A 21,928-nucleotide genomic window follows, 5' to 3' on the forward strand; every position below is an offset into this window, starting at 1 on the left:
TGAAAGGACAAAACATTAATATAGAGGATTTGTTGCAATAGAGGTGGATTATATTTGAATCGGTCAATAAATATCAATAATGTAGGTGTTTAAATACAATATTACCAAAACATTAGATATAGATTACAAAAAAGCTTTTGTTGTTGTTGTTGCTCTTGTAAAAATTATTTATATATACGTTCTTTCAAAAAATTGCTTGCACGTACTACTGAGTCCTGCTGTTCGTAGCTCGCATGCAAGTTTTACTTGCATTTGATGTAAAATCCGCAGTTTTTGTTGTGCCATCTATGCCAATATAAGGGAAAGTCATAGCTCATAGCTCCCAAGAAAGGTAGTTTCCCACCCAGATTTGCTGGTTATACAAAGGAAGCGAATGAATTAAAAGTTGGAACTCAAATTTTACTTCTTTTGCTGATTAAAACATGACGCTACTTTTCAGAAAGAGAAAGAAGTTGTAAATCAGGATCTTTGTTGCCCTATAATCATTTGTTAATGTATATGTGAAATAAATTTTCTAATGAAAAAGAAAATAACTTACTGATTAATATGAACAAAATATTTGCAATAACTTTGAAGGCTTATTAATCTGGATTGTGGAGTTTCCAACATTACTTGCATGTTTCTCTAATATTTGTGCTACTTTGTTGCCAAATCTTTTCACACGGCCCAACATACATTCCATGATTAAAAAGCTTTTTGTTCATAAAGTATTTTCGCCCTTTTCCTGAAATAATCTTTTTGTTTATAAGGTTGCAAATCAAGATACGCCATCTCGATATTGGACCACGTACTGATACCACACTAACGCAGATACGGTACGAATTTTTTTTGACGTACCAACACTCAATACGCTATCCGTACCTGATACCGATATCAAACCGGTATGGTACACCCTATACCATCTGGTTTGGGTCGGTACGATGCAAACATGTAGTGGGACCAAAAGCACTGCTTAAAAAAAAGGACGGGGATAAGGAATTTAATCAATATGTGTGAGATTCAATGCATGCTGAGTTGACAAACATTCCAGAGTTGCTGTCTCAAAACATTTTAGAAATATTGTTGGCCATTCAATCGCACTATGAATTTATGAACAAATAGGATCATGACAGAGCGCTGAAGATGACTAACCGTAACAAAGAGAAGATGGAAGCAACAAAGGTAGAGACTCTAGAGAGCAACCAATGAATGGTGTTAATAGAGATGTTCATGAAAATGTATTAAACTGACAAGCTAGTAATATAGCGCCAAAAGCCAAACAAAATGGAGGAAAAAAGATGCAACAGCAAACAGTAGATGCATCAACAATCGGCATCATGAAGAGAAGGTGCAATCATGGTTTGCTTAAACCTGTGCTACTAGAACAATACATGAACATATAGAACATAATTAACCTAACACTCTGGTGTGAAAAATAGGGGAAAGAAGACAAACAAAATCTAATAGGAACAATTATTACAAATATGTTTCTTACTTTTGCAATCAAGAAAGATAATTGACATATAGAACTACAATACCCTTAGTGTACAAGGTTTGTGATGTTCTGTAATTTTCTCATGGCAATTACATTGTATATAATTTGAAGTACAGAAAAAAGAGCTATTATCAATAAACTAACCCGTATATTAGTTCAAGTAAATTAGCACATGCACAAAAGATTAAGTTAATCAGCCGACATTTTACTAAAGTAGGTCCGTCCTCTCTACAAAATAAAATATACCACTTAAAATGAAAAGTATAACGAACATGTTGACTTTATAATTAAGTGTTTCAACACCAATTTCAAGTCAAATAGCACTTCTATCGAATATATATCTAATAAGAACTGATTCTGAATCAACATGTTTTATTGTAACATCTAATCATTGTTGGTATAATAAAATGATTGTGGTGCCGTCAACTGAAGTGATCAGATGGTAACAGTAGTAAAGAATACATCGGGTGCATTTTCGTAGTGACTTGATAAATCATTTTCACTTTTGACTGTTATTAGTGGTCCAAAAAAAAAAGAAAAAAAGATTGGAACAGTACCAGCAAATCTGAAGCTTTTATATATACAAGGATAATTACATAGATAGTCATTGACCATCTTGCCTGATTTCAGTAGTTTATGCGGAAACAACTGCAAAGAACAGCAAATGGTAGCAGCAGGTATACTCAAATATGCAAACTTCTGGCATAAGAAGCTTTTGTTGAAGACAGCAGGTATACTCAAATCTGAAGCTTTTTTGTATGTAACGGTACATGGAGTCTGAATTTATCAGTTAGCACATGATGCTTAGCTGCCGGCTCCTCTTTCCCCTTAAAACTGCACAACAAGATTGTCCATTGTCAACCTTTTAGGTATAGCTTGTAGGATTTTTCTTGCAGTCCATGACTTTTCTTTTTTGATTTTTCTACCTTTTAACATGTTCAAACATGCAACACACACACACACACACATTTCCAATAATTCTTCACTAGTTTAAATAAAAAATGTATTGCAGGAAAAAACTAGCAACAGCATATTCGGGAAGGAAACAAAAAGGGCTGATTATATTAATAAAATATACAGTATGGGGACAATGAAACCTTAAATGAAATAGATAGTCATTCTGATATGTCAGGCTTGTTCCTGGAGCAAGATACAAAAAAGGAGATATTGTTTCCAGTTGAAAATCAGATGGACTTACTCCGGCCTCTCTATTATGCTACAGATTATGAAGTTTAATACTTTTGTTTGGCGAAAAAAATATTAAAAATCGTTCATTTTTTGATGGACCAACACTTTTTTTTGTTCTGAATCTTCTGAGATATACAGCAGTATTTTGATGACGAGACTTTCTTCAATTTCTACTTTATTGTCTTTTCCATTTAATTGAACAATGGCTAGTGGCGCCTAGAAAGGATTTGTGAGGACAGCACAGATATAACAATAATCAAAATTTAGTAAAGGCTTCGAACATAAGATTTGAGAAATCCTGGATCATTCTAAATTTTACTTGCAGCAGTAGTAGTTTCAAATGATGGACAAGTTGTGCACTTCAAAAATACTTCATCTGTAGAGAAACTGGAATACTGTTCAAAGATCTATTGCAGTACCTTTATGTCACTGTAACCAACTGGAATTGTCTTTGCTGAAGCAGGAGGGTGATTAATCTAGTAACAAGTTAAAAGTATAATTTATAGGCTTAACAGGGCTGACTAGTAGGTCGTTGTTCAATCCATCCTACAACTTAGACCTATTGACACACCCAAGTCTGTTAACACGCTAAACCCTCAAAACTCTATCAAACCCTCTCGACCTACTTTACCTTTTACTTTCATATCTTGGTTTGCGAGAAGAAAAAATATTAATAAAAATAATGCATTAGTAACATATATGTGTATACTCTTGTTTGTGATCTCCACATGCCTCTAAGCAGAGAAATTTTGTGTAAGTCACACCAAGGTTGGTAATGCCATATGGATCAAAATCTTATAACTCCTTTTCAAAATATTGAAAAGTGTTCGGAATCTACAGATACATAACTTTGCATCAATATGAGAATGATGAGGCGGTTGTATGACTAGATTAGGAGACAAGCGAGATATATGCAGATCGAGTATAGGAGTTATACCCATCAAGTATAAAATGATGAACCAGATTTATATGAGATGGGCATGTACAACAAAAATTGGAGGAGAATCCGGTAATTATTGGGTCACAAGTTTGTGTATAAGGTTCAGAATGAGGGGAGAAATGCTTATCCCATCCTGAATGAAAGTTATAATAATGATTTTGAAAAAAGTGCATCACCAAAGTATGTAGCATTTTACAGCATAAATGAAAAAGAACCCCCCCTACTTGGATGAGGTCTATTAGTCAACAACTACAGAAGATCATAAAGAGGCTTCAAATTCTTCACATACTGAAAAATCCTTGTGGAAGGGTAAAATGATAATTTGAAGATGTGGATATAAATGACATATGTTGTGAGTTCAGATGTGGATAAGTTGCAGATAGTTACCAGCAGGAAGCATTGTTACCTGGTTAGAATAATCTTCAAACTTGCAAAACCAGGCTGGTGGGATGTCCCCATATTGAAGTGACAAGAATGACCATAAAAATTAACAAAAGCATGCACATTGGTGTCAGTTACAATGGTTCCTTATATTTTCATGAAAGACAGGATTTGAAATGCAAAGGATAGTTTCATCATTAAATAATAAATCTGAAGCTCAGGAGTGTGATGAAATAATTAAGTGTTTAGTACAAACAAAAAATTTTAAAAAAAATCAAAGCTTGAACTTCATAAATAATATTTCATATGTCTGCAGTTCAGAAGAAAACAAAAAATGTCGCTAGTTCTCTCTCCTCTAGAATAGTTTTTTAACACAACATTTAATGCATCTTATGAGAAGTGAAGCAACAAGCTTGACAATCTTCATCCAACCGCAAGTTCTCTCTCCTCTAGATTAAAATTTCCACCACTGTAATATTTAATGCTTCTCATATAAATTGTAGCAACAATCATGACAATTTCTATCCAACCTGAGTAGCACACTTTATAGCTACCTTGTTCTAAGTCTTGACACTTAATACACACCAAGGTATACAAAATCAGAAAGCCGATATTTTACCTGTAGCTTATGCTTCAGTTGGTTCTGGAAGTGTGATTAAGCGTGTTCCTGAGTCGTAAACCAATTTAGTGCTGCAACTGATAAGTATAGCAATGTCAGCGCTTCAAAAAAAGAAATCAATACAAATGTACAACAATTTAGACTCTTGACTAAAGGAATTCTGGAGCTCAAAAACTTACTTTGAGCATTTTACACTATTTGCGGAACCACCACTAGGTATGGACAATATACTTCCAAAGAAGGAAACATTTTCTGTGCCACAGTTTGGGCAAGGGCCCTGGATATTCATTGTATCAATTAGTCTGCACTTCCATTACAGATAGCATTTCAAAATTTGAAGCTTTTTAAACTACAAAGCACAATATTAATTGAAGATCCACCTTTAAGATCAAAAAGTCTTTCACGACGACATTAGTGAGTGATTGGGCCAACCAAAATATAAAAGGTAAAGCAGCAAACCATGTGAAAATGAAACTGAAGGGCTCTGGCAACTGCATCATGACAATGAGCATGTAAGTCAAGAAGCAATTTTAACAAAGTACATAGCACTGAATAAGGGTGAAATTTGCTAAGCTAAGTGAATGCTCCAATAGTACAAAGGAAAAGCAAATGATGCATGAAGACTAGTTAGATACACAAACAGAGCATAAATTATTGTTTTGAAGCAAAAAGAAATATGGAAACTGGCAAATTGGAGAAAAAGCATAAGGCATTGGTAGAAGTCCTAGATGCAAGTTCATACTATCAAATTGTTACTTCTTAAAGTGCAACTAATTAGGCCGGCAATCTATCATAATTATACTGCCTATAATGTGAAAATATCAGTTAATTGAATGAAAAAATTTAAAAAATAAAACTTCTCAAGTTATGTTATAATCTCCAAAACAAATCTGGCATATTGGGAGAGGAAAATTGAACTCAAGATATTCTCATCCTGCACAAGGGAAAATAAAATGAACTCAAGATAAATGCAGCAAAAGCTTCCCACGATCCATGATAACTTTAGTCTTTAATCTCATATATGTTCTATGAAATTGTCAATATCAAATATCAATTTTCCATAAAATACAACTGAGGAATCTTTGTTAACTCAACTGTGCCAATTGTTCCTAAAAAAAGCAAGACTAAAGAAAAGAAATAGAAGAAAAGAAATGTAGAATCTGCTCCGCACATAATTGAAATATAAATAACAATTTAGGCTATGTTACCCTGACTCTCTCATTTATCCTCAAGAACTCGTAGTTGAGATTTGGGTACAAAACTGCAAGAAGAAATTGGAAGGATCTGATATTTGTACAAGCATTCCATGCAGACACATGGTATAAGTAGTCCACTTAAGATAGAATCTAGGGTTTTCATCAAACATCAAGAAATGATTGAACTCCGATAACAGTAAATGATACTTAAGCAGAGTCCTAGTTACAGACTATGCCGAGTAGGTTGAAGCCCCTAGCTAGGACTGCAACTAGGCCAGATCGGGTCCCAGTTATGCTTGGACTCAAACCCAACACATTGGCTAATTGGGTCTGGCTGAGTCGGGTCCATGGAAAATTTTTGAGACCCACTAGATCATTTAGACCAGGCTAAGTCAAACATGGTCCAAATCCAACCCAACACACGAGTTCAGATCAGATAGGGTATAGGTTGGGTGTGATACAAGATAAAAGACAAGGTACATTATCCATTCTGTGTCTAAAAGGAAAACTACTAATGACATGCAAAACAAATGGAGAAAACTAGAAATAGGTATCACTAACAAGGATGGAATTCAACAATAATTGAACATTTGACCTATGAATGATAGCCTTTAATTCAAACCCACAAAGCCAAAGATGGCAACAAGGTGACTTTTATGAAGTCATGGGGCCAAGCCAGGTCAAATTAGGTGAGTGAGTGATTCATTAGTTTAGACCCAACCCATACACTGGTTAGTTCACCATGGGTGAGAAAGAAAAATATGACCAACCTCAACTTGATTCTTAAACAGGTCATGTTTCAGATGCAAACCAGACCCAGAGATCTACATAATCAGTTTGGACCAGGCCTAAGTGGGTCAGGTCGTGGATTGACCTGACCTATCTACAGGTCTACCCCTAGCATACCTGACCTATCTACAGGTCTACCCCTAGCAAATACCAAGTCCTAGTTGAAGCTCCTAGACTTGTTGTATTGCATGTTTATTTGTTTCTGTGAGAGTGAGTGCATGTTTTCTGTTTCAACTAAACACTTTAAACAAACCATAAAGATCAGGGTATGTGTACCAAAAAAAGGTCAGGATGCATGTATTTCCCAAGAACAAAGGGAATAACTAGAAGTTCAATTCTATCAAAGTATTAAACCAGTCAATTCAGAAATCAGGCATCATAAAGGAGAATGCATTAAAGCCAGGGGTCTTCACTAACCTCCAGCAGATGTGTAATTTCAAAACCCGTCAAATCATCTAGAAAGAAAAACCTGTTAGAATAAAAAATAGATGGCAAGTAAGAACATTACTTCAGGAACTTAGTGACTGAAATTATTACAGGAAAGATTATCAATTTGAAAGTCATTCAGGCAAAAATTGCAGCTAATATTACAAGTGATCAATGAAATATCAATTAGTAGAAGGAACGAACTTTTTACTAGAAGATAAGGCTATTTATGCTTATGCTAATTATGCATGCATGGATAACATTACAATTATAATATATGCCCAAAAGACCAAAACAAAGTTTTTTAAGCACATTCCTCTATGAGAACTAAAGTAAGGTACTACAGACATCAATCATCATCCAAGCCTTTCCCACTAAAACTAGGTTGGCCATAGGGAAGAAGGCTTAAAGTCATTAAGGCACCATCAAATATTCCTCTATGAGATATGCCGATGATAAGGAACCTTAGTGATTTCACCTGTTGGGATGCTGATATGGTCAAGGTTCAACTGAAGGACAGAAATAAGTAGACTCAAAATTCATCATGCATGACAAAAATAAAAAAGTGAAAATGTGATAATATAACAATGTTAAATTGATTAATTCTTATGTCAATTGATATAACTCTCAGAAATTCGATTAAGCCAGAGATAATATTTTCTATATATATATATAGACACAATATTACTCACAAGGTCAGAGCAATAACAGCTGCTGGCACATTTAATAAGAACATCTTGAAGTAGTCAACAGTCAAGTCACTGTACACCTGCAAGAAAAAGAATTAAAAATATGAAAGAAACTAAATTAAAGAAATAAATATTACCTTTATTTTAAGATGTGGATCTTTCAAAAGGAATAGAAAGTGAAGATATGTTGTTTCACTGGCATTTTAGCAAGTTATGTACATAAAGATTTGGCCACCCTGCCACTATAATGAGGCATGCTAAGATCATATCTCAGCAATCATACTATTTGAAAAAAAATTGGTTTTACAACAACATGAAAGTTGTTTGTTCCACGGGACCAATTTGCATATGCAAGTTCTGCATTCATGTCATTAGTTATGTACTGTACTTGCTAACGAGACTTGCACTGCACATAGAGCTTTACTGAATGCATCTATGTTGAATAATCCACCAATAGCACTTTAGAGAATCAGATTCAGAGGCAAAGCTTAGGATTGTCAAAAACTGAAAAGAGTCCGACCAACTTATTTCTAAGGTTGCTGCTTATTAGAAAATTGTAAATTGCAAATATAGTTGGTTCTTAGCCATGGAAGCAATAATTTATATCAACACGAGTATGCTTAGCATCTCGGTATTATCTCAGTGCTTGACTACACTTGGTTTCTTACCAGTATCTAACTTTTTCTTAAGACATGAGAATTATTCTGGGCCTTATAGAGTTTATTGTTTGCTTGCTTTGGTTCACACTAGTTGTGAACTCGAGCTATCAACAGTTGAGTTGCGCACATGGAAACACGACCTCAGAATTTTTTGAAATGAAAATGGAAGTCATTTCCTCGTACTTAGGCCAATCGTTATCAGATTGAATTGCAATAATATTTCAGCTAAGTCACGTTCAATCTCTGTGATTGTTTTACAAGTTTTATCATTTAAAGTTTACTGTAGAAAAAAGGAATATGTTTGGGATGTTTTCCCGAAAGTAATATGGGTTTAATTTTGAAGGGCTTATAACATGGTAGGCCGTAAACAAAGAGTATAAGCACAAGACAATTAGAAATAATATTGTTATATAGTGAAAAATATGCTCACAAGAAAGCGGAAGAATTACCAAAACTGATGGAGATGCGAAGACTAGGCTGGAGAACAAATATTATATCAAAAACACTATAGTCTGAAGCTCCATTGCCCTATAAAATAGACTTAAGGAGATCTTTAAAAAACAGCCTATTTTATTTTCCTTTTTTTTTCAAATTTAGACCATCATCATCATCATCATCATCATCATCATCATCATCATTATCATTATTTTTATTTTGCAAGAATGGTGGAGTTGTAAAAATTTCAGGCCTTTGACCTTGACCCCAACAGATACATTCTATTAGTAAGTGGAGTTGGATGCACATATTTTGATACTGGATGCTTATGCTTTTATACCAATGCACATAATTTTAATATTTAGTGGGCATATTTGTTGATTGTAAAATATACATTCATGAGCTAGATTTGGATCCACAAGGCCAGGGGCACAAGCATCCAAAGCTTTCAAAACTGGGCCATTCTTGCAAAAGACAAAAAAGGTGCTCCAAATCTGCAGAAACAAAAACAAAGTTGGTTGTTTCTTCAAAATTCTCTTCCTCGACACAATCCTTTAGTTGTTAGAGCTTCAACTATGAATACTAGGATAACCAGAAGAATACAGTAAGTTTATTTTCTCATACACAAAATAGCTACTCTGTGAATTGTTTCTGGTTTTAATTTCTCAAAATGCTCATCACCTAATAACAATAAAAAGAGTGGCCCAGTTTATGAGGCTCCTGCCATTGCGAGGTCTGAGAAGAGTCAGATGCACATAGCCTTATCCTCACGTATTGAGAAGCTACTTCTGTGTTTCGAACCCATAACCTCTAGGCCACAGAGGAGCAACCTTATTATTGTGTCAAGTCCCTCCTCCTCATTGCTTAATAACAATGCTTGGTTAATATTTTTTTTAATTTCTTATCTACATTTGGAAACTATTTTCGCCAATAATTTTCGCTCAAGCAATGTTCTCTTGCATGGGTTGTTGCAGAGCTCTATGTGTAGACTCCCTTTAACATTATTAATTCATTTTGTCATGTTGGTTGAAGTGCTTTTGCAGTCATCAACAGAGTCACATGCCTACTTTGACAAGTTTTATCAAGGCATAGCAACTATGACCATATCATGTTTCATGAACTCTCCTTATGGTGCTATTCTTCTCTTTTCTCCATGTTAATGGCATAATTTCCATCACTTAAGATCTTGGTCTAATTTATACTTTCTAAACAAGGATTTAAGTGCCTAACCGTACCACATCATATCTACAAGATGGATTATGCTGATAGATCGTCCACAATATATAGGGGTGCCTTTGTACAGTTATGCAGCTACCTAAATTATTGTATCCTGAACTATGTATATGTATGTTTGTGTATATGTATGAAAGCAATATGTTCCAATACCCTTTAAATTGGACCTTACTTTCCCTTTAAATTGTGCTCAATCATCCTGAACAGACTTGTTTATTTGAAAAGATAAAGAATTTCTCTCTTCCTTTTTAAGGATTTGAAGGCTGACTTGACAAATTGGACATGATAACAACAACAAAAAAAAAAACATCATTTTGACATTTCTGTGGATATATGAGCTTCCCATGGTAGCTGCAATCTATACAGTAACTACAGTGTCGATTATAATGTAAGAATAGATGCCATTCACCTGTAGCTGCCATCAGGAAACTTGAGCTGTTGAGAATATTTGTGTCCTTAATGTGCAGATATAGTTCTATAGTACTAGTCTGTATGACTTGAAGTCATGCAGGGTAAATGTTTTAAAACAGCAGTAATCACATATATCTAAGGTTATGTATAAATATAGATTTCTATACATTAGTTGAGAACTATTTTTAGCTATTTAAAACATTTCTATATAATGATATAAATTGATTAAATCTGACCTATGTTAAAAACACATCTTATGGTACCAGTGCATGCTAAGTGACAGCATGGTATGTATTACTAACATGGGCACCCGATACCTTTTGCTTTCAAACTATTTGCCAAGACAATGTAGGCTCCTCTATGCTATTTCATAAGCCTTAAGCTTGGATATAGTCCGAAAGAATATTTGATTTCTAAGCAAAATTTTACTATTGAGATTTGAGATATCGTATGATCGCCCGATACTAGACCAGCTGCTAAGCCCACTGAATTGAAGCTTCAGGCTCAATGAGAAAAGGAACCTCTACTTGATCTTACTTGTTTCCTACTCAAATTACTGGAAAGATAGTCCATCTCACCATACCTAAGCCTAACATCGCATTTCTTCCAAAACACAGCAAGCTGCTTTATAATCTGTCCATTTCATACTTACTTTTTTCGTCAGCTAAACAAACCCTTATTTTGTGCTCTATATATAGAAAATGTACAAAAATACGAACCATCAAATGTAAAAAAGCAACAACCACAGCCATCAACAGTGATTCTAGAAAAAACAAATAATCTTACAAGACTCATACTAGTCTCCCAGAAAAATGCAGAATCTAATCATTGAATTGGATGAAAGTGAAAATACACAAAGCTGCAGGTTTTGTCAAACATCAAAAAATCATAGCATGATATGTGGATAAGCAGGTCTATGTGATTATTATTCTCAGATTCTTCAAGACATGCAAATGAATCATTTAATTGGAAATTCAGATATGGACTTACGATACATAGGTCACAGACAATCAAAAAGATTCAGAAAACTCACTAATGTACCTTTTTGGTACGAAGACTGCATCGTGGGCCTTCTTGTACAATGCCGCTCCCTTCTTTCTAAAAATCATGTAATAAAAAATTTATAAACTAGAAGAACAGAAAGAGAGCCAGATTAACATTTTTAAATATCATAGATAATAATTCATTTCTTTAGATTGCTAGAATTGTTTTGGACACATAGAATAGTCTGAAAATTGCTCAGTATGAGACTATGAAGTAATTGATTTAAGCTTCCTACATAATAAACCAAAAGAATACATAAGGATTAACAGATCAAAAACAAAACAAAAGAAATACAGGGCATCAAAAAACTCATGCATCAACCAATCAAGGATACCACCAATTCTTGTAGTCTAGGATTTTTATTCATAAATTATTTCTACATTGACAAAATCTTAGCACAAAACATACCCTTATCAAAAGTAAATAGAAAATATCAAATAGATGAGGTGATCTGCCATGCAAACAGTAATTTGCCCTTGAGAATAACAATTTTAAATTAGAGGCTGTATCTTTAAAATGGTTAAGATCACAATGTCCTTTAATCAACAATACTTACATCCATCCTGCCAATAATTTATGAACTGCATGTCTTGGAGATGCCTATCAAGCAGGGCAAGCATAAATGAAACATCATGAAGTGATATTTGTAATTTACATGTTTGACTTGGAGAAAGTGAATGTGTGTGTGTGTATATATATGTATGTACGTATGTATCGATGCATGCATGCATATGTATGTGTGCATGCATATGTATGCATGGAAGCAAGCAAGCATTAATGAGTTGTACATACGCATGCATGCATGCATGTATGAAAAAATAATTGCCCTCAATTGAGGTCAGAAAAATCAACCTAGACGGGTGCATGGAACCTTTTGTTGATGAAACAAAATTAACCAATCAAACTTACTAACTATCGAGCATAAGTAAAGAAAATATTGTAGAAGAAGGGTTTGGTCCAAACAAATTCATAAACATATTTGCTATTATTCATCTGGAGAGAACAACTATGCATCCATCTCTCCTACTTCAGTTAGGAAGTTGGTTACCCTTTTCCTTTTCCATCTTTACCCTCAGCTCTTCTTTTTATCCAAATTTTACCCTTTGAAATGGTAGAGACTGTTAAATGCACTCAACAATTCCTGTATCCCCTTTAACCCACCAGGAGAGATGTGAACTGAATGAATCGAATTGAATAATATTACAAGCCCCACCATTTGGTGTCCGGTCTTGATCATCCACTCTAAATAAAAGAGTCATCAGCATCATATGTGATGGGATCACATCTATCAACAAAATTATATGTCACATTTGCATAACAAAATGATGGTAAATTAACCATCCATCAGACGTCCCTTTCAGTTGGACACATAGCATGTAATGGAATCATACCATCCATAAGAATCAATCACAAGCATAGCACGTTAGAAATTCTAATCATAATTAAGGTTAATCAGAAGCTAATGTGCCAAACACTAAAATCACGGCAAAGTCACCATCCAACCTCCAATAAGTGCAATTATACACAACTGCATAATATGAGGATAAATTGAAAAATACTCAAGAAAGCCTTGTCTTTTAATTTCATTCTTAGTTATGTTGCCCTTTCCGTTGAGATGAAACCAGAAAAAGTTCCAAGAAACCAAACCCTTAATCTCGACTTCAGTTTGTCAAATTCAGCATCTGTCATTATGGGATTTCCGGCTGCATAAGCCATCGAAGCTTCCAAAAGCTTTTGTTCATCTGGACCTATTATAGTAAAGATAAAAGAATATTCAGCAAATGATAATATTAAAATATCTCTTTATGTGCTGTAAATAGAAATTCAAGCAAGTATCCAAAGGACTGAAATAGTCATGTGACGTGTAATAGGGAAGGTTAGACATACTTAGCATGACGACACTGCTTCCTTCCCACATTAATTCTTCCTTGAGATTATCGAATTCCTCATTAGACATTATTGCTTTTTTGTCATAGTAGAATGACTGAATGCAGAAGAAGTAAGGAGTCACCATCTCTCAGAAAATATTCAGCAAGGCATATTTATGTCAACTTGTCAAATTAGGAAAGTTTGTCACAGATATGATAACTCAAATAAGCATGTATAAATAGAATACTTGTAGTGCTTCTAGAAATTCCTGTTCAAGTTCTCCTAGCGTCTTCTTCTCTGCCTTCTTATCTAAGCTGCAATATGGCAAGATTTTGCTATCAATAACTTCACCATCCTGAACCTGACCTGGAAAGGGACATAGACATAAGAAACGATAAAATTCGATTGTATGCCACTTTGACTACAAACATGTAAGAAATTTGCAAGACAGATGCTGAAGAAGCATAATAGATGAAAGTTTTTGAAATATAGTATCCATAACTTGCTGAACTGAAGAACAAGTTTAGGTGCTTCCAATCAGATCTACGTTGTGTTTAAGCAATCTCTTGAAGCAAGGTCTCCAGTTAGTCGTTGATGCCGGACTAACTTTAAAATGAAACAGGGAAAGAGGGGAAAAGAAGGGGGAAGAAGAAGAGAAGAAGGAAAAGGGAGGAGAAGAGAAGAAGAGGAAACGTGCGGGAAGAAATTCTTTAATTCTGCATTAAAACCCTAATCAGCTTACAAGTTCCCTTTAAATAGGGCCCCATAAGAACAATTAAAATAAACCCCTTACAGAAAATAATTCCCCACAAACAAGCCCTAAAATGAAAATAAGCCCAGAATAAAATAAACCACAAATAAATCCCTAAACACAAATAAACCCAGAAATAACAATAAGCAAATATGCAAATAAAATGGGGACCTAGCTGATGTCCCCATCAACTCCTTCCGGGTGAGAAAAACTCGACCCCGTCGAGTGTAAATCGGGGCGGCTGTCGTACTGCTCCAGAAGATCCGAGTCAAGGCGCTGCAACTCAGCTCGCGAAATCCACGACACATCTGATTCGGGTCGACCTTTCCACCGAACAAGGTAACGTTGGTAGCTTCCTCTCCTGGTAGAGATAACCTGCTCATCTAATATATGTTCTATGTGTTCTCTGCGTGCATGAAACTGGGGAGGTGGAGGCTCACTAGCAGGTGCTAGAGCAGGGTGATCACCAACAGTGGATGTATCAACAAAAGGGTCAGAAGGAATGAATGTTGATTTCTTGTATGGGACTAAATCTTCAATATTAAATGTCGCATTAATCCCATAGTCTTCAGGAAGATCTACAACATATGCATTCGAACTGATTTTCTTTAGGACTTTGAATGGTCCCGCACTACGAGATTGCAACTTTTTGAACGTCCCCGAAGGAAGTCGTTCAGGTCTAATTCTTACCATGACTGAATCACCTACATTTAATTCTTTATAACGGCGGTGCAAATCAGCAAAGGATTTATATTTTAAGTTATTAGAGTGAATAAGTTTGCTGATCTCCTGATGCAATGAATGCAGGTGTGAAGCAAATGATTGTGCAGACTCAGAGACTCTATGTTGATGTGACATGGGAATCAAGTCTATGGGCTGCCTAGGTTTATATTCATTCACCACTTCGAAAGGACTCACGCCTAAGGACCTATTGACCGAACTATTATATGCAAACTCGACGGTCGGTAACACTAAATCCCAGGTCCTAGTATAGGCCGACGAAAATTTTAATTTAGTGCCAATCATGTGTCCAAGAATTTTCCTAAAGGAACTCACGAATCTAACATCTCTATCAGATATAATAGGTGTTGGAAGGTCAGGAGGTCTAACGACTTCATTGAAATAAAGTTTGGCAATTCTAGAATTGTTAGAAGTCCTAGGACATAGGAGAAAAGGAGCCATATCCGAAAAATGGTCCACAACCATAAATATGGAATCGTGCTTGATATAGGTACGAGGAAGTCCCAACACGAAGCCCATATTGACATCTTGCCATGAGATCGTGGCACTCGACATAAAATCGAAGAGGTCGTTCAGCCTAGGGATGGAAAAACGATACTTAACCATAATTTTATTGGGGGTGCGGAGTGTGGGTATAGCACTGGGGCTCAAACTCTCACGAATATACCCTCGAGTGAGGAGTTTGTCAACTTTACATTTCAGTTCGGTGTGGTCGTTTGGGTTGAGCCTATGATGGGGAAGAGTTGGTACGGATGCTCCAGGAATGAGGTCAATGACGTGCTGGAGGTCACACATCGGAGGAAGTGTATCTGGAAGATCCTGAGAGAAAACAGAGTGAAACTCCTCCAACAGGGAAACTACTGCGGGTGGGTGCTCAGGATTCGACTCCACATTGATAACTCTAGCCACAAGGTTAAACACAGGTGATTGGCTGTCGATATCTTTCATTACCTCGTTCGAAGTAATGATGTGAAGTGATTTATCTTTCCGTAGGGTAGCACTCTTTTTTGTAGAGGCGGGCTCTCGGGGAGGCAATGAGTTCAGTACAATTTTCCGACCCTGGAACATAAAGCTACACGAATTCGAACGTCCATGAAGTGTGACGTCCCTATCGTATAACCAAGGTCTCCCTAAAATGACTTGACCTACGTCCATCGGAAGGCAGTCGCACCAGATCTCGTCTTTATAAGATAGGAATTGAATCGGTACAAGGCATCTTTCCGACACCGAGATGGATGTCTTATCTACCCAGGCTACCTTATATGGGTTGGGATGAGGGGTAGATTTCAGGCCGAGGCGGGAAACAACTCCAGACGCAATGGCGTTGATGCAACTCCCGCTATCAAATAGGATTTTGCATGTTTTATCATTGATCTTAAGAAACGTGTAAAATATGGAGGTTCTACGCCAATCTTGTTCGGTCTTGGTTTGAGCTAGAGTATACCGAACCACATGAAGCCTAGGATTTTGGTCATTCCGATCAGTGGGCTCATTTTGGGGTTCAGACTGGATAAACTCTAACCCGGTCTGTTCGTCTCCAAAGTCTTCTACAAAATCCTCGATGTTTGGTTCATAGACTTCTTCGACACATCCAGTCTCCTGGGTTCCTACTTCAAGTTCAGTCATTAGATAGGTCTTGGCATTACATTGGGACGCGATATGGCCAAACTTTTGGCACCTGAAACATTGTGTTTGGCTTCTAGAACGAGGATTGGGACCTAGTATGCCCTTTTCTTTATCATTTGAAGAGTTCTGGACAGGTATCGGGGATGTCCGAATCGGTGCTTGGCTAGGGCCGGGCTGGTTAGAAGGATTGGGAAGCTGCCTGGGTTGTGGGAGGTAGTTTTGATTAGGTCGGGCTCCTGGGGCCATGGGTCGAGGGTCGGTATGCCTCACTACAGGGGCTTGTAAGAAACTATCTACATCTTGAGCCAACTGATATGCTTGACCAAGGGTGGTAATCTCTCGGAGGATTAATTCTTTCTGAATCTCCTGGCGGAGTCCTGCCCGGAACCTAGAAAGAGTAACAGTCTCCTCTTCGATTACACCGCACCTCATGTGAAACTCTTCAAATTGTGCAATGTAATCGGCGACGGTTAAAGTCCCTTGAGTTAGTTTCTGCCACCTATCCATAAGGCGTTGTCGGTAAGAGAATGGCAGATACTTCTCATTCAGTTTCTCTTTCATATCCTCCCAAGTGGTGATGCGTGGAAGCCTCTGGGTCTCACGCCGATGTTCAACGTTATGCCAGTACCAGTGAGCTTGCCCAATAAGCTTCATTCTGGCAAACCGTACTTTTCTATCTTCAGGCATATCGTACCACTCAAAATAGTTATCCATGGCTGCTCTCCAATCAAGGTACACGCTCGGCTCTAATTGACCAGCAAATGTGGGGGCTTCTACTCGCACGGTACGAAGTAGTCGCTCGTCAAGATCGCGCTGGTGATCAGGATGATGTTGGTTCCTAGGGGGATGGGGAAAAGCTGCCGGCGGTGTGGTCAAACCAAACTCGGGGTAAGCTGCGATTGGGGATGATGGTTCCGGAGGCCTAAGGTGTTGTATTTGAGCACGGATCTCACGTTTGAATTCGTCGTTATCAGCTCGTATTGCAGCTAATTGTTCCAGAATATCTTGTATGACTCTGGGGTCCATGGTGGATGAAGGGGTCTGAGAGTCAGTGAGGAGGTACTCTCTACCACTACGGGTGGGCATACAGGAGCTACTCTAATTGGTGATATGATATGCAATACTACTAATGAACCCTAATTGTCCAAAGGTAATGCAGGACAACCTACTGATGCAACCCACTAATGCAACCTACTATGAATTCGGAAATCAGCAATTTTTTCACAAAAATAACTTAAAATTAAATTTTACTAATTTGTACTTTGGTTATTTCAGAATTAAAGTAGAAAATTAGTCACTATAAGAAGTTAGGTTGCAAACACGTTTTACAGTCATACAAAGTCTGAAAGTAATCTGATCTATGGATGTTGATGATGTCCTGACACTAAGGTGTGCTAATTTAATATTTAGATTTAATTGGTAGGTAGGACAGGTGTGGTGAAAAATGTTCTAGGTTTTGCAGTTTGACAAGAAAATAAGTTTCAAAACAGGGCTGTCATGCAAGAGAACTAGAACATATTTAAATAAGCAAGTCCAAGGGAGGAAGAACCTATTACCTGTGGCGGATACAGCCAATCAGAATCAGGTACTCGTGGGCTGGGGCGACGGTCGGGACGCAGTGAGTCGGGTCGTCGGATGGCGTGAATCTGGTCGCGTTACAGCAACTGGGGGCCTGCTGAACCTGTCAACTTTGGGGTATACTGTATGGTGTGGCTAGCGGGCCTGTAAATGAGGAAGGCTTGTGAGTTGATCCTTGAATCAGTGGCGGGCCCTGCAGTCAGTTGGGCCGCAGGTGCTACGGTGGATCGGGAATCAGTGGCGGGCCCTGCAGTCAGTTGGGCCGCAGGTGGCTCAGTGGATCGGGCGCGATGGAGCTCGAGTGAAGGAGAAAATTGGGACCGAAAGGGGAGTGGAGAGAAAAGGTGAAAGGTGGAGGCGGTGGTCTGGTGCAGCGGCAAGCGGAGGTGGGCGTAGCGGCGGGGCGTGGTGGAGTAGAGAAAAAAAAGGGGAAAGGTGGAGGCGGTGGTCTGGTGCAGTGGCAAGCGGAGGTGGGCGTAGCGGCGGGGCGTGGTGGCGTGGCTCAGTGGAGGGAGAGACGATGACAATCGGAGGAAGCGGGCGGACTCGGGTGGTGTGTTAGCTGCCCAACGGCGTCGCAGCTGGTTCGGGCGGCGTAGCGGAGGGGTTCAGGCGATGGCGGATCTTGGCGGCGGCAGGAAGCGGCACGGGCGGAGGCGGCGACGGCGCAGCGACACGAGCGGCACGGGCACAGGGGCGGCGCGGGCTCGGGTGACGGAGGAAATGGCGTCGGCGGCAGAAACGGCACGGCAGAGGCGGCGAGGAGGAAACGGCGGAACGGTCGATGGTGGCGCTGCAGGCGGAGCTCGGCGACGGCGGCGAAGGAGGCGGTGGAAACCCTAGGGTTTCCTCTTCGGCAGAACAGAGGTTAGGTTTTTTTTTTTTTTTTTTTTTAGGAACACGTGCAGGTCACGTGATCCGAAGGGATTTTTTTTTTTTTTTTTTGACTTACCGGATGTGAACCGGGCTATCGGGTTTGGGGTAACGGGTTTAGAACTTACCCGTTACCGTAACTCCTTCTTCAACCTCCCGATCGACTCGGGAGGGCGTTCCGGCCGCTTCGGCGGTGGTTGCGGAGCGGCCGAACTGAACGGCGACGGAGACTCCGTTGTCGGCGGCAACAGGCGGCGGCTGGTCGTGGTGGCGGCCGGAATCTTGCGCGCGGTGGTCGGCGGGTGCGTCGACAGTGCCGAGGGACAAGGTGGCAAGCAGATCGACGACGCTCTTCCTCTTTCCGGCAGCGGGAGTCACACGCGGTCCTTCAACGCGCTCCGGTGTCCGTGGTCGACGTACGGCGTAATACTCGTGCGGCCACAGAAATCCCGGAATCCGGCGACGCTCGGCCATACACCGGTGGTGGCACGACGGTGAAGACGCGGCAGAGGTGGTGGTGGCGTCGGTTGCAGGCTCCGGTGGAGGGCCAGAGGTGGCGCTGCAGGGAGGCCTCCGGGGAATCTGATGGAAAGAGGTGGTTGCGGCAGGGAGGGGCACAGTGGAACTGCTCGGCCACAGGGGAGCTTCCTTTTTTTTTTTTTTCTTTTTGTGTGTGAAGCTGACAGAGGGAAGGAGAGGAACCGAGAGAAGCTCGGTGAATCAGGGTTGATCCCTTTGTCCCCTTTTTGTGAAAACCGAAAGAACGATCTTTTTTTTTTTTTTTTTTTTTTTTTTTGAACAGGCTGACAGAGGGAAGGCCCTGTTCTCCTTGAAGCACTGTGAGAACTAATGGGGAAGGAGGGCTGTTGTTGGATCGGGGCTTTGGCAGCAGGGGCAAAACCAGCCTTGCTCTGATACCAAGTTGATGCCGGACTAACTTTAAAATGAAACAGGGAAAGAGGGGAAAAGAAGGGGGAAGAAGAAGAGAAGAAGGAAAAGGGAGGAGAAGAGAAGAAGAGGAAACGTGGGGGAAGAAATTCTTTAATTCTGCATTAAAACCCTAATCAGCTTACAAGTTCCCTTTAAATAGGGCCCCATAAGAACAATTAAAATAAACCCCTTACATAAAATAATTCCCCACAAACAAGCCCTAAAATGAAAATAAGCCCAGAATAAAATAAACCACAAATAAATCCCTAAACACAAATAAACCCAGAAATAATAATAAGCAAATATGCAAATAAAATGGGGACCTAGCTGATGTCCCCATCAGTCGTGCATGGAAACATCATTCTTTCTAAAGGTGGAATTATCAGAGAAGAGAAATAAATTTAACTCATTGGTGGTGAGTTTTGTATTCCTTCTAGGAACAAAATTTATTTGAGGTCAGCCTGGTAATCTAATTGTGCTGTTTGTCTCTATGTAGGCTAATTTCCTAAACTAGAGTTTACAGCAATTTTCACAATATCTATCCAGGTTGCTGTTGTAGCAGCCCCATAACAGAAATGGAATAGGTGATTTCAGTCAAAGGGCTAAGATTTTGCTGGAATTCATTCTACACCAGATTCGTGCTTACTCTTTAAGATTTTTTGGTTTTATTTTGAAGTATTATCAGCACGTAGTGCGCTAACAACTCATAAGAAGCAAGAACTGCTAAATCATACCGAACTGGGAAGTCCAGGGCATCGCTGAACCGGAGCGGCTAATAACTAGGACAGTTCAACCAACCAATATGTTCCACATTAAAATCGGCTTTAACCAGGTTGAATTGTTTGGTTCTGTCCAGTTTCAAGTGGTTCGAGTCTTTTCCGGAACTGAACTGGGTTAGTCTTATATAAAACTCTTATCTCAATCTTTCTCCTCTCTCCTCTCCTCTCTAGCGAGTCACGAGTCATGATTTTCAAAGTCAAGGTCATTAATGATTTATATCCACTCTATCATTTGCTTAATCTCACTATATTCCGCTCATGGCATAGTATTCTCACTCTTAATTCATTTTGTTCAGAAACTGGTTCTCCAAAGCTAAACACGTATTCTCAGAGAAAGATACTTACATAATGGAGATGATATCAAGCAAATTATTTAAGAGGAGAAAATATTTACACACCATACTACCACCGAATTCATACTTCACTGAATCGCACTCAACCCCATTACTTTAGAGCCCTCTACGCGTTCCGAACATGCGATCAACGTCGCACAAAAAAAGCCATCATCAACACAGTATTTCGTTATCACAGTCGATTAATACTTCCAGGGGAAATGCCAATTTCCTCTGCCTCTCTTATTGCATTTCCACAACGCCTTCGAAGTTTATGTTGCAAAACTACCGATATAAGATTAGAATTTAAGTGAAAACCAAAAAGAAGCGAAAGGCACACAGAGAAGAGAGGAAGATAAGGCCTGCTGACCTTGCTGATCGGCGGCCCTGGGACGCAGCACGAGCACCCTGCGCCGCTGGTGAGAGGGAAGCCCAAGGGAAGCAGCAGAGAGAGAAGATCTCCGGAAGCAAGAGGAGGAGGGAGGGGGAGAGGGCTTGAAGAGGAGAGGAGATCCGGGGAGGAGGCGAGGGGAGAGCGAAGATCGCCAGACCTCTGAGGCCATAACTTCTGGTCGAAGACGGCAAAGGTGGGGTGGGTGCTGCCCAAAAGGAAGGAGTGTCCTTCTTGGAGCCGCGGACTGGGACATGCGGGCGTCGGGGCGTTGGCCGAGGGATAAGGGAGTGGGGCAACGAGTGGAGGGAAAGAGATAGGAGAAGCGAGCGATCGAGATCTCCCCGACCGTTGCTTGTGTGGGACCACATGGCCGGTGACAGCGTTCCGACCTTTGCCAGCAAACAGTATGTACGGAATGGCATGGCTGCAGCCAGCAGGGAGCATTATTTAGCTCTTGCTGGTAAAAACGAAGCTTTGATTTCATCAAACTGACTCTCTTGCTGGTAAAAACGAAGCTTTGATTTTATCTAAATGGCTCAGGTTCGAAACGTGCGAGCGTCGATTAAATACA

The 21,928-nt window shown here is 39.2% G+C and overlaps 1 protein-coding gene across 2 annotated transcripts; it reads right to left on the reverse strand.

Annotated features, from left to right (window-relative positions):
- Positions 1 to 2,004: 2,004 nt before the first annotated feature.
- LOC103702797 (PGR5-like protein 1A, chloroplastic) lies at positions 2,005 to 21,629 on the reverse strand. 2 transcript variants are annotated; one of them, XM_039118680.1, is made up of 12 exons: positions 21,334 to 21,629; positions 13,601 to 13,719; positions 13,372 to 13,468; positions 13,132 to 13,232; positions 11,482 to 11,538; positions 7,706 to 7,782; positions 7,005 to 7,056; positions 4,983 to 5,093; positions 4,782 to 4,879; positions 4,603 to 4,679; positions 4,009 to 4,043; positions 2,005 to 2,308 (listed from the first exon to the last, which is right to left on the reverse strand). In XM_039118680.1, exons 1-10 carry the CDS (start codon positions 21,608 to 21,610, stop codon positions 4,610 to 4,612), a joined length of 1,059 nt encoding a protein of 352 aa, XP_038974608.1. In that variant the 5' UTR covers positions 21,611 to 21,629; the 3' UTR covers positions 2,005 to 2,308; positions 4,009 to 4,043; positions 4,603 to 4,609. The 2 variants fall into 2 exon arrangements, with proteins under 2 accessions (XP_038974608.1, XP_038974607.1); XM_039118679.1 differs by lacking the exon at positions 4,009 to 4,043 and having other exon boundaries at positions 21,334 to 21,628.
- Between the last annotated feature and the right edge of the window lie 299 nt (positions 21,630 to 21,928).

The sequence above is a fragment of the Phoenix dactylifera genome, unplaced genomic scaffold (genome assembly GCF_009389715.1).
Source record: "Phoenix dactylifera cultivar Barhee BC4 unplaced genomic scaffold, palm_55x_up_171113_PBpolish2nd_filt_p 000392F, whole genome shotgun sequence".
NCBI lineage: Eukaryota > Viridiplantae > Streptophyta > Magnoliopsida > Arecales > Arecaceae > Phoenix > Phoenix dactylifera.